General features: G+C 40.7%; 3 protein-coding genes across 3 annotated transcripts; all 3 read left to right on the top strand.

Annotated features, from left to right (window-relative positions):
* Positions 1-3,373: 3,373 nt before the first annotated feature.
* On the top strand, positions 3,374-5,513 carry LOC108577337 (odorant receptor 4-like). The gene is made up of 5 exons (XM_017940480.1): positions 3,374-4,176; positions 4,253-4,352; positions 5,037-5,147; positions 5,238-5,393; positions 5,463-5,513. The coding sequence occupies exons 1-5, from the start codon at positions 3,374-3,376 to the stop codon at positions 5,511-5,513; spliced, it is 1,221 nt and encodes a 406-aa protein (XP_017795969.1).
* Positions 5,514-6,493: 980 nt separating this feature from the next.
* On the top strand, positions 6,494-8,976 carry LOC108577343. The gene is given in 6 exon segments (XM_017940486.1): positions 6,494-7,296; positions 7,554-7,653; positions 8,506-8,616; positions 8,698-8,785; positions 8,788-8,834; positions 8,926-8,976. Coding segments are annotated over 6 exon segments (1,200 nt in total).
* Positions 8,977-9,582: 606 nt separating this feature from the next.
* LOC108577309 (odorant receptor 4-like) lies at positions 9,583-11,785 on the top strand. Its single transcript, XM_017940448.1, has 5 exons — positions 9,583-10,373; positions 10,446-10,545; positions 11,310-11,420; positions 11,499-11,654; positions 11,735-11,785. Exons 1-5 carry the CDS (start codon positions 9,583-9,585, stop codon positions 11,783-11,785), a joined length of 1,209 nt encoding a protein of 402 aa, XP_017795937.1.
* Positions 11,786-12,865: the final 1,080 nt, after the last annotated feature.

A 12,865-nucleotide genomic window follows, 5' to 3' on the forward strand; every position in this document is an offset into this window, starting at 1 on the left:
TTGGATATTATATATTCATGGTAGATGTAATTTTGATCGTACGGAGATAAGAATTATATGTAGATATTCAGTTTTTCATATGATATCACGCGCAAAGGCAATTTGAACAAAAGGATCGGTGGAAACGATATAGCGATGTCGTATAATCAGTCAAGCGTGAAAATGCGAAACAGCAATTCGAGGGAAATAAGACGCTCGATCCTCGCTCAGGGCGGTTCTACTCCATTACGGTATATTTAAAAAATTTGTCTAACAGCTGTAGGCTAATTTTGATCGATACGGGAATTATTATTGCGCAGGCGACGAGCGTCCTGAGCGCCACTTAATGTTTCAATTTACGACCTCACTGTATCGTTTCCATCAACTATACCTCGTCCTAACCATTTTCTCATCTCTGCATAGTACAGTAGCGCACACATAAGCGTCCGCATTCGGCCCCGACTGCGGGGTGGTGACTCCTGCGAATTTAACTAAACAAAAGAGAGGAGATGTGTCTGATTGTGATACCGATATATCAAGTGTGTCAGTTGTTCACATTCAGGTGTCGATATCGAATACTTTGTTTCACTCAGCCCGCTCGAACTCCACTCCGATGTCCCATTTCCAAGAATTGGTGGGGATAGCGACGGACGCTTAAGTGTGCAAAAATGCGGACGCTTATATATGCACTACTGTACTTACTTACTGCCGTGTGTTACACGAAAGTAGTGTTAAATCATTAAACATGCCTAAATGTGATATAATTGCGTGAACATCAACAGTACAAACTTCCTTACATACAACATCGATGATAAAAAATATCGAAAATTTCTTCGGAACGTATAAATGTGTGCTTGCTTCTAGGAATGGACAGAGAGTGATGCTCAAATGTTATTCACGTACATTGTAACACTCGTTGCTGTTGTTTCTAATACATTTTTAATCTGTTATATCAGCGACAGGTTGACAGAACAGGTACAAGAGACTAATTAATGATTAGCAACATAAACTCTAGCACGATTGAAAAATACATCCAACAAGGAACTAATCCATGAAATTGTTGACAGTGCTTGAAAGTTGGTGAAGTGGTTTACATGACAGATTGGTATTATCTGCCACAGAGAAGAATCCTCGATTTAATTCTGATCATTACACGATCGAACGTGGTCGTTGAAATCACCGCTGGAAAAATATTCCATATGTCGCTTTACACGTTCGGCGATGTAAGTGAAACTAATCTTGTTCCTTCTATTTACGCGTCATTTATTCTTCCTTGGAGGAGAAGAAAGTCAATCGTTTTGTTTATTTCCAGGTAGTAAAAACAGGATTCGCCTACTTGAATATGCTTTGTCAAATGTCCTGATTAAATTGCAATTCTAGCCGCGAATTTCGATTTTGTACAATTTGTAGATAAAATTGTGAAATCTGAAATACAATGTAGTAACGATTAATCGTCTGTAACTTATTTCAAACATTGCACAGTTCTTAACACTGTGAAAATACAGCCGTAGCACAGCTTGATTAAGAAAACCTACAAAAAAAGTTCCATTTTTCTGTTTCAGAAAAGAAGATATATAATTTATTAGTTCCTTTTTTTTTCTAGTAAAATTACACTCAATTCGATCTCAATAACACGAATATTCACCTGGAACGGATATTTCGTGGATCCGGTCCGAGATTTCTGCCATCTTGGCTCCATCCTTAGTAGACGTTGCGGCAAGGACGAGCTATGTTTTCGTCGGTAAAAGCGATTCCTCCACATTTCTCTCAGGAAATCATCGCTGACAGCCGAGCCCACCAAATCTTTCAGACGCCGCCAAAATTGCGTCGGAGTTGCATCGCCGATTTCTTCCGCTTCTAACAGTCTTCTAAGACTCTGACAAACGTTTGATCAATTCGGCCTTAATGGTGTCGTACCTCTTCGAGTCCGGTGGGTTGCAGATGATGATCTTCCACCTCTTCGGCGTATGTCCCATCGTGTTGAGAGACGACGTGACCAAACTTGGTGTTAACGCAGCTTCCCGCGCTTCGTGATTGTTGGAAGGTCGGGTTGGCGTTGGTGATTATTGCACGTATGTGCCAACTAATTGTTGTCGCGATGGTGATCACACTTTATTTTCAGTATCGATTATTGCGGACTGGACGGCATTTGTGGTTTGACAACGTCGAATATCGCGGACGAGGCAGCGCTAAAGATGGGGAGTTAACCTCATTGGCAAATCATCGGCCTTTCACCCCATAGAGCCGCCCTCCTAGGCTCTCGAGCACTCCCCCGTGGTCCGCAGAGTGGGGTGTAGGCGGAGAGAGAGAGACGGTCCAGAAGGGGTGTGAACCCCGCGTGGCGTTCTTGCCGAAACGTCGATTTTACGGGTTTATGGCATGTTTACCGTTACTGAGCGCGCAGAGGCAAGTACCGGGTCACGATGTGGCCCGCTGAAGTGGATAATTTCCGCGGCCATCGAGTAATAAACCGGATAGGCTATTGTTGTCAAGGAAATCGTAGAAAAACCTTCTCAAAAGTAACGTTGCCTGGAATCCGTGCCATAAGCCTCGGTTGGTTAAACTCTTGGTGTCGTCTTTCGTAATTCCGCCGATTGTAAATTGTCTTTGCAACTGGCAAAACCACAATCACACCTTCTGTCGCCAAAAGGTGAGGTTAATCACTTCCTTGGTAATATCAGTAGTATCGTCGTAAATGGATCTGTCCGCCGGATTCTCCATGTTACTCCAATTCTCCAAGTGACACGACGCGTGTAGAATGAAAGCCTGCTTTTTTCCTTGAGAAACGTCCCAGGAAGTGGGAGTGCGAGCCTACATTGCCAAAGCTCTATTCTTGTTCTCGAGGACGAAGAAACCTAGAAATGTTTTTTGAAAAACATCTCTTGACTCTTCGCCTCGACGGCCAATAGTTGCCAGGCCTAGGTCGCCACATCTCACACCGTGTCCTTGGCACATGTTATAGGCGTTTCGAATATTTTCTCGCCTTGTGCCCTTCAATTTTCCTCTTTCGCGTACTTCCACCTTAGTTTTGTCAAACGACAAACGTTAAAATTTCTGGAAAAATGTAAAAACGCTAAAAGATTCAACGGCCGCGATTGAACATCAACCGTCTGCCACGCGCGTCGCGTACTAAGGTCTACCGCAGCGAAAGGGTTAAGTGATATATGAAACTCTCGAAGAGTTCCACTGCGCGCATGTCCTCGAATCTACAACTATTTAAACGTACGCACACACCGCCTGCAGCATTAAGAAGTCGCAGGCGACTAGACGAATCGATCTGTGAACGAATATAGTGATACCTCGAAAAAAAATCTGCGCAAGCGTTGTAGCAATTCTATGCACCGATGCAAGATTCTCGATCCAGTAGTACCCATGACTTCGTCGCATGAGCACGATGACTAACGAATTCGCCGTGGTAAAGACGAATTTTAAAAGTTACAGCGATTACAGTCTCCAGTTGAATCGATGGTTCCTGAAACCTATAGGCGCATGGCCACCCTCGTCGTCCACTACAACCCTCGAGCGAAACGTTTCGATCGTTTTGAACATCGTCTGCTATGGTTCTATATTGTTCACCTTGATACCCTGTTTGCTCCATGTATTTCTTGACGACGACAGTTTCTACATGAAAGTGAAAAATTTCGGTCCTATGAGCCATTGGATCATCAGCTGTGCCAATTACACGTTGCTGTTGTTACAAGGAAAAGACATACGCTACTGCGTCGAGCATATAGAAACGGATTGGAGAATGGTGAGGAGGGAGAAGGATCAACAAGTGATGATGAAGAACGCGAGATTCGGTCGTTACGTGGCCACATTTTGCGCAGCTATCATGCAAAGCGGCGTTTTCTGTTTCTTCGTGTCGTCGGCGCTGAACACGGAGATAATTCACGTGGGAAACGAAACAACGATCGTGCGAGTGCTACCTGTTACCGTGTACAAGAAGCTGTTGAACGTCGATCAGAGTCCTACGAACGAGATCGTGGTCTTTATGCAAACTTGGTCGTCGATTATAGCGACTACTAGTACAGTTAGTATATTCAGTCTCGCGGCTGTTTTTGCCACTCATGCGTACGGTCAGTTGACTGTGCTTATGTCGTGGATAACAGAGTTTGTGAATGAGTCGAGGAATCGGGAGAAAACGTTTCCTTTCAAGCAAATAGGCGTGATTGTGGAGCATCATTTAAGAGTGCTGAGGTAAGATTTTTGCATTATTTCCGTTGTGTGGAATTTCGAAAGGGTTTCTGTGATTATTTTTGCGTGTTAATTGCAGTTTCATATCATATATCGAGGAAGTGATGAACCGAATATGTTTTTTAGAGTTGTTTAGATGCACGCTGGCTATATGCATGCTGGGATACTACATTCTTGCGGTACGTAATAAAGATAGCGATATTGTTTAGTGATAATTCTTTAGAATATGAACATGTTTATAATGTTTGTACTTTTAGTGACACTTTTACTGCTGTTGGGTACCTATAGACGCTTTGGAAATTTCTTACAATGTCCTTGGCATCTATAGGCGGTTTGAATATTTTTTTGCGGTGTCCTTGGCGCCTATAGGCGCTTTCAATATTTTCTCATACTGTGTCCATGGCGCCTATAGGCGGTTTGAATATTTTCTCGCGCTGTGCCTTTGGCGCCTATAGGCGGTTTGAATATTTTCTCGCGCTGTGCCTTTGGCGCCTATAGGCGGTTTGAATATTTTCTCGCGCTGTGCCTTTGGCACCTATAGGCGCTTTTAATATTTTCTCATACTGTGTCCATGGTGCCTATAGGCGGTTTAAAAATGTCCTCGCACTGTGCTATTATCAACTTCAGACACACTTTCATCTTAATTTAATCCTTAATTTTTTCCTCTTACGCACTTCCACCTTAATTTAACAAAATGATAAATTAAAAAATTTGTTTTTAATTTTTCAAACACCAAAGAAATTGAACACATACCTTTCGCCACGTGCGTTATGTACCGAAACCTGTTGCAACAAAATGGTTAAAATCGTACCTACAATAATTTTCCTATACACAGCTATTCTGTTATTTTTTATTATTTTCAGGAATGGTCTACGCAAGATATTCAAAATTTGAGTTCGTACTTTATGATACTCATATCACTTTCTTTCAATATTTTTGTAATATGTTACATAGGTGAAATATTAACAGAACAGGTACCAGAGATTTAATTAATTGTCACATATGTACACAAATGGAACTTGTGAAAAATTTCAGTAAGGACTAATCAAACGAATTGTTAACAGTGCAAGAAAGTTGGCGACGTGGTTTATATGACAGACTGGTATTATCTACCTGACAAAAGAATACTCGATTTAATTTTGGTAATCGCACGATCGAGCGTGGTCGTTCAAATCACCGCGGGAAAATTCTTTCACATGTCCATTTACACATTCAGCGATGTGAGTTATCTTCGTTTGATTATTTATATACGTATTTCTCTGTGTTCGTAAAATCCGTTGGTATTTCAGGTAATAAAAACCTCTTTCGCGTATTTGAATTTACTGCGTCAAGTATCGTGATGCACCGTTAGTGGATTTATGCATAATTTTGTAGGATATTTCAAATATAACGTTTAGCAACACTATTGCTTCCAATTTTTATAAACTTCATTCACGAATCCCAAAATATAAATAGAGTCACAATGTGTCATTTAGAAAATCACAAAATATTCATGTCTCTATAATGCAATTTTAAATAGAAAAAAATCGAAATCAAAGCACACCGTTAGCATCGCTATTAGCAAACACATTTTACAACCTGTAAAAGACAACAAGAACGTTGAAAAAATAAAAGTAAACATATAAACAGATTTACAGTGTATCAGTTAAAAAACTACAAAAAATTCATCTCTCCATAATGCAATTTTATGTAGAAAAAAATCGAAATCAAGTCACACCGGTAGTATCACTATTAGCAAACACTTTTTACAACCTGCAAAAGACAACAAGAGCGTTGCAAAAATAAAAGGCAAAATATACACAGATTTACAGTGTATCAGTTAAAAAACTACAAAAAAATTCACGTCTCCGTAATGCAATTTTATATAGAAAAAAATCGAAATTCAGCCACACCATTAGCGTCACTATTAGCAAACACTCTTTACAACCTGCAAAAGACAGCAAGAACGTTGAAGAAAAAAGAAAAGACAAAAATTCACCTCTACCTTTCAACTTCCAAAAAAAAATGATTCATCCACCGCTTCTCCTACTTGTCACAATCTCCCAAAAATTTCACCGTACCCAAACATTTCCAATCTACCCCATCGAACAGAACGCTCCACTATACGCACGTTCTCCACTCCGCGCAAGTACTGTCGTCAATTTCGAAGCGTACATAGTAGCGTATCCGTGGGCAACAAGTTGCACCGACTAGACGAATCGATTGGCGTACAGTCGTTCAGTGAAAAGTGCGCAAGCGTTGAACAAACCAGTTGCACCGGCACGATCCGTGTGCAAAATAACCCGTTCTGTCGTATCGACGACATCGATGAGTGGCCACGATGACGAACAAATCGGTGTTCGTAGAGACGAGTTTCACTAGCCACAGTGACTATAGCCTCCAATTTAATCGATGGTTCCTGAAACCGATAGGCGCTTGGCCACCTTCATCCTCCACGACCAGACTCGAGAAGATCATCTCTGTTATCCTGATCTTTATCTGCTACAGTACCATACTGGTCACCCTGATCCCGTGCGTACTTCACATGCTACTCGAGAAGGAGAGTTTGTACATGAAAACGAAGGTGCTCGGTCCTCTTACCCACTGGTTCGTCGGCTGTATTAATTACACAACGTTGTTGTTGAGAGGCAGAGACATACTTAGCTGCGTGGAACACGTGGAGAACGATTGGAGAATTATAACGAGGGAGAAGGATCAGAACGTGATGTTGAGATACGCGAAATTCGGCAGATACGTCGCTGCCTCTTGCGCGGCTTTCGTGCAGGGCGGAGTTCTGTGCTTCTGTTTGGTCACGGTGTTGAGTACAGAGGTGATACAAGTGGGAAACGAGACGAGGATCGTTCATCTGTTGCCGTGCGCGGTGTACAAAGAGCTGATAAACGTGAACGACAGTCCTATGAACGAGATTGTTCTCGTCGTGCAATTCGTCTCGGGATTCATAGTGAATTCGAGCACCGTTGGAATCTTCAGTCTCGCGGCTGTTCTGACCGCTCACGCGTGCGGCCAGTTGAACGTGCTCATGGAATGGATCACGGAGTTTGTGGACGAGTCGAGGAACAGGAAGAAAAAGGCTCCTTTCAAGGAGATCGGAGTGATTGTCGAACATCATTTGAGAGCACTCACGTAAGATTTGTTTGATATTACTTTTGTACGATAAAGGATTTTTATAATTACGGTAGGATCTACTATAATTTGAAAATTAATGTTAATTTGAAATTTAGTTCCACTGACATCATTTTTTCGATGCTTATAGTTTCTTCCTCGGTTGAATTTTCTTCAGTTTCAGAATTTATATGCTTTTTGCTTTTAAAGAAGGAAAATTTTTCAATTGCTTTATAGTTCGCAAAAATTTTGCAATTAATTGCTTGTTGATTGTGCAGCTTCATATCGCGTATCGAGGATGTGATGAACCGGATATGCTTCCTGGAGTTGTTCAGGTGCACTCTGGATATATGTCTACTTGGCTACTATATTCTTATGGTGCGTGTTAAAATTGCTGTTATTTAAGTGTAGTAAGTGTTAAGTGATTGTGAGAAAATTTTAAATAATCACAAATTTGCGATAATCACAATTGACAAAATATGATAACTGAATCTAACAATAATTTGACACAACTTGCAAGTTTAAGAGATTAGTCCAGGACACATCCTGGTCACTTTCTGCACTCCTTTAGGCCCGATACACACTAGCGGTCCGCTTCCGGTCCGGTAAAATATTTTTCTTAGCCTGCTTTAGAACAGGCATGGGCAACCTTTCCTGGTTCTAGGGCCAAATTATCATTCTCTCTCCGAGTCAAACTAAATGGGTTTTCGCGTGTATTTTCGCGTATCAATATATCAATATCTCCAATGTAACGTTGTACGTGATTATCTGTTTCATACAACTTTGGCTAAAAGGCCAGATTTAAAGACTTCGCGTGGACGGATCGCGGGCCAAACTAAAAGAAGTCGCGGGCCGTGAGTTGCCCATATGTGCTTTGGAACGTACCCATTCACACGAACGCTCCGCTCACGGTCCGGTCTCGTCCCAGAAACTATCTTTGGAAAGAATATCTCACCACCGATTATTCCATTCCAATTACGATTTTGATGAAACTGTAATACGCTGTAGTCTATTTTTCTTTTTTTTTTATAAATGTATAAACTAATTTATATTTCGAGAGCAAAGCGGGATTGGACCGGGAGCGAAACGCTAGTGTGAATGCTCAGAGATTTCGAGCTAAATAGTTTGTATCGGGCCTTAGAATAACGCAGGCAAAGGCCAACATTTTACGATTACAGTTACGATTGCAATTGTGTAATAATCTTTTTCTGATATTTCTTTCTTTTGCAGGAATGGGCTGAGCAAGATATACAAAATCTGTCCACGTATTTCATGATGCTGATAGCGATCTGTTTCAATGTATTTATAATCTGTTACATCGGTGAAATACTAACGGAACAGGTACAACATTTGGCATAAAACAAAAGAAAAGCAACCGAACAAAATCGTGACAAGGACTAATCGTGTGATAATTCTTGACAGTGCTCGAAAGTTGGTGACGTTGTTTACATGACAAACTGGTATTATTTACCTGATAAAAGTATCCTTGATTTGATTTTGATCATTGCACGAAAACCGCCGGGAAATTAGTTCAAATGTCGGTTTACACGTTCGGCGATGTAAGTCAGCTTTGCTCTATTTTCCTTCTTTCTTTCTCTCTTTACGTTTATACATATCCGTCTGTCCTCACCAAGTCCGTTGATATTCCAGGTGGTTAAAACTGCTTTCGCGTATCTGAATCTGTTGCGTCAAATGACGTAGCGAGATGCACTTTTAAGAGAACACCTATGCATAAATTTGTAACGTTTGAAATACAAAATGTAGCAAGAACATTCCTTGCAATTTTTAGGTCATTAAATTACAGATCTTAAGTTACATTTCGATACATCGTCCGAGAGAAAAGGAAAGTGTAATTACATACGAAAAAAAAGAAAATATTTTCCTCGCAATTCATCGCAAAAAAAAGAAAAACAGAATTGAACTGTGACGTCGCAAAAAAGGTGCAAGCAAACTTTCAGACTTTACAGCGAGCGTAAGCATACATTTATCTCAACTTCGAGACTTTGGAACTTTACGTTGAAGATACAAAAATTTACCTTAAGTTCGTAGCAAATTTCACCAAAGTATCGCAAATCGTATACAAAAAATTTCCGTCCCCTGCACATTGTCCAAACCACAGTCAGCAAGCTTCTAAGCACAAGTGACGCACCCCCTCTGCAACAAGTTGCATCGAGCAGCAGACGAATCGATCGGCGAACCAGTCGTTCGAGGAAATCTGCGCAAGCGTTGTGTTACACCAGTGCACCCGTCTTCTTTGCCACAAAATACTCGATTCAGTCGTTTCCACGACATCGACGAGTTGTCACGATGACCGACGACCTGGAAAGTTTCGGCAGTCTCAGCGACTACAGCCTGCAGATAAACCGGTGGCTGCTGAAACCGATCGGTGCATGGCCACTGTCCGCCTCGATCTCAAGAATGGAACGAATTATCTGGTTTCTCTTAATCGTCGTCTGTTACTGTCTCATACTATCCACCGTTATCCCTTCCATACTTCATATCGTCCTAGAAGCCGAGAATTTCCATATGAAGCTGCAGGTTCTCGGTCCGCTCGGTCAGTGGTTCGTCGGTATGATCAATTACACCTGGTTGTTGCTTCACAGTAAAGATATACAAGGTTGCGTGCAACACGTGCAGGAAGACTGGTGTATCGTGACCAGGTTGGAGGATCAACGTATCATGCTGAAGAACGCGAAATACGGCCGCTACGTGGCAGCTTCTTGCGCGATCTTCATGCAAACGAGCATCATGTGCAAGTGCCTAGTCACAGCGTTCACTACACAGGTGATCGAGGACGGTAACGAGACTAGAATTCTACGTATGCTACCGTGTCCAGTGTACAAAGAGATCATTCCAGTCGACACGAATCCGACGAACGAGATCTTTCTCGCCACGCAATTTCTGTCGGGTTTCATCGTCACCGCGACAACTGTCGGTGCTTTCGGTATGACAGCGGTGTTCGCCGGTCATGCTTGCGGACAGTTGAACGTGTTGATGTCCTGGATCACGGAATTCGTGAACCAGTCCAGGGATGAGAATAAGAATCTTTATTTTACCGAGATAGGCGTGATCGTTGAACATCATCTGAGAGTTCTGAGGTAAGATTTGTTTGGTACACTTGTTGAGTTCTCGTGGTTCGACGGATATTAATCGCTGTATACCGATTGTAGTTTCATAGATCGTATTAAGAATGTGATGAGTACGATATGTTTCGTGGAGTTATTCAAGGCTACGCTGGATATATGCATGCTAGGTTACTACATACTTACGGTATGAGAAGAATATAGTGAGAAATGTGGACTGTGCTGAGCTGGACTATGTCTTTCGGGAGGTGACATACTTAATAAATAGTCGTTTGGTCAGGGTTTCAGAGACGTCTCTGACGAGAAAGAGGAGTTATCATGCTCAGTTTCTTACAGGCTCGTTTTATTAAAAATATTTTAATGAAAATCCAAGGAAATTTCATAACGACGACGTAATAGTTTACCAAAGAAAATAGGAAACAGTTGTGGAATGAGAAAGCGCTTCCGTTTTTTTTTTAATTAAATTTAAAGGTTCCATGGAAATATAAAAGTGATCATTATAACACATTACATACAACCAAATAACAATACATGTGCCCATTTTCTATGATTGTGTTGAAGAAGGTGGGTCTATGTGAATATAACCTAATCAGATCTGCGTTCCTTCCGCGGGACATATTTTCCAGCTCTGCACAGTAGAAGAACCTCGATAGTTGTAATCTCGATACTTGCAACTAAACCTTGACTGTTGCATTCCGCCAACACACGGTAGAAATTATCGCATAGTTACGAATAAACTAAGGGAGATCTGATGCGACAGTTAGGTTTCTTCGTTAATTGCTCGCATGCATTCTCTGCCCCATTTTCATCCAACTATCAAGATTCTACTGTACATCCACGCATTAACTTTTTATCTATTGCACAAATTGTGATAAAGACAATTTTTGTTTACTTCAGTGTTTGTCCAGGGATATAATATTTGTATGAAATATAACAATTGACGTTTTTCAGGAATGGGAAAGTCATGATATTCAAAATTTGACTACATATTTCATGATACTGATATCAATGTGCGGCAACATTTTTCTAATGTGTTATATCGGCGAGATATTGACTGAGCAGGTAATTAAAAATGTAATATAATAAGTTTAACACCTAATTCTAAAATATGATCGGTAATCATCGAGCATTTTCTAACAGTGTAAGAAAGTTGGTGAGGTGGTTTACATGTCGAATTGGTATTACTTACCCTACAAAGATATCCTTGATCTGATTCTCATCATTTTAAGATCCAGCGTGGTGTTTAAATTCACCGCTGGAAAGATACTTCACATGTCCATGTACACATTCAGTGACGTACGTTCCGCTTATTCGCCCACAAAAAACTATTACTCGTTCGTAGAAAAATTCGTGACAAAGAATTTTTACAATTTCAGGTAATCAAATCCTCTTTCACGTACTTAAACTTACTTCGCCAAACGATGTAACGAAAAGGCAAGTATATATCGAGTGCGTAGTGTAATAATAAAAATTGACCGATTTTTCATTTAAACACATTTTTTATAAAATTTTACGCACAAGTAAAATACTATACTTATATAATGTAAGTAACAGTGAAATATTTTACATTTATATACATGTAAAACATACCGATTCACAAAAATATAATAATTGCGTAACTTCACCTGCATTCAATGCCCCTTCATTGCATACACATGTTCTTACCGTAGCTGCACACTGGCCCGCGCGCCGTATTAATGGCGGCTAGGCGGAGAGTTCAACGGGACAAGCGGTATGCTGCACGAATCCATCGTGTTAGCGGCACACGCGCCACATTCAGAAGCTTCAGCGATCAATGTATCGATTGCTAAATACCAGTATCACTTTTCAATATTCAATGTTCACTTTTCTTCACAGTTTTACGTACGCCTTTCGTGGAATTAGGCTGTGGTATAGACGAACTCAGTACGTCAAATCATTCTTTGTGCACAGATACTTATGAGTGTATTCATTGCATTGTTCAGATGTTTCATTCGCCAGAACGCCAATTCGTAGGGACATGTATACAGATATTTCATATTTTAATAATTTTTTCTAAATAAAATATTTAATTGTTTAGAAACGAACAATAATCCACTATAACCACAGCCCTGATATTACCATGACAGCACAAGCCAATAAGCTTCTTCCTGTCCTATCTTATGCGTTAGTGTTGTGGAAGAATCGATTTTGTGATCCTCGCGTTAATCGGTTGTTTCTTCCTTGGTCCCCTGCATGAAAAAATGAGAGATCTCAGTATGAAGACCGAAAATCGATTTAATACACAAACAGTATACAGGGTGGATCGATAAGCATTACCATCTTGAATACCTCCGGGATCGTTTATTATAGGAGAGAGTCGTGCAATACCATTGCAGATATGAAAGATAACTTTCGTCGTACGGAACACCAGCGTAAACGTTAAACGTCTTAAAACTCCGGTAATACTGAAGAGAAAAGAACGTCGCCGGAATACGTTGCTCAGGGCTATAGTATTTATTTGTTTTTCCATCAATAGTGCAGTCAAC

The sequence above is a fragment of the Habropoda laboriosa genome, unplaced genomic scaffold, assembly GCF_001263275.1.
Source record: "Habropoda laboriosa isolate 0110345459 unplaced genomic scaffold, ASM126327v1 scaffold697, whole genome shotgun sequence".
Taxonomy (NCBI): Eukaryota; Metazoa; Arthropoda; class Insecta; order Hymenoptera; family Apidae; genus Habropoda; species Habropoda laboriosa.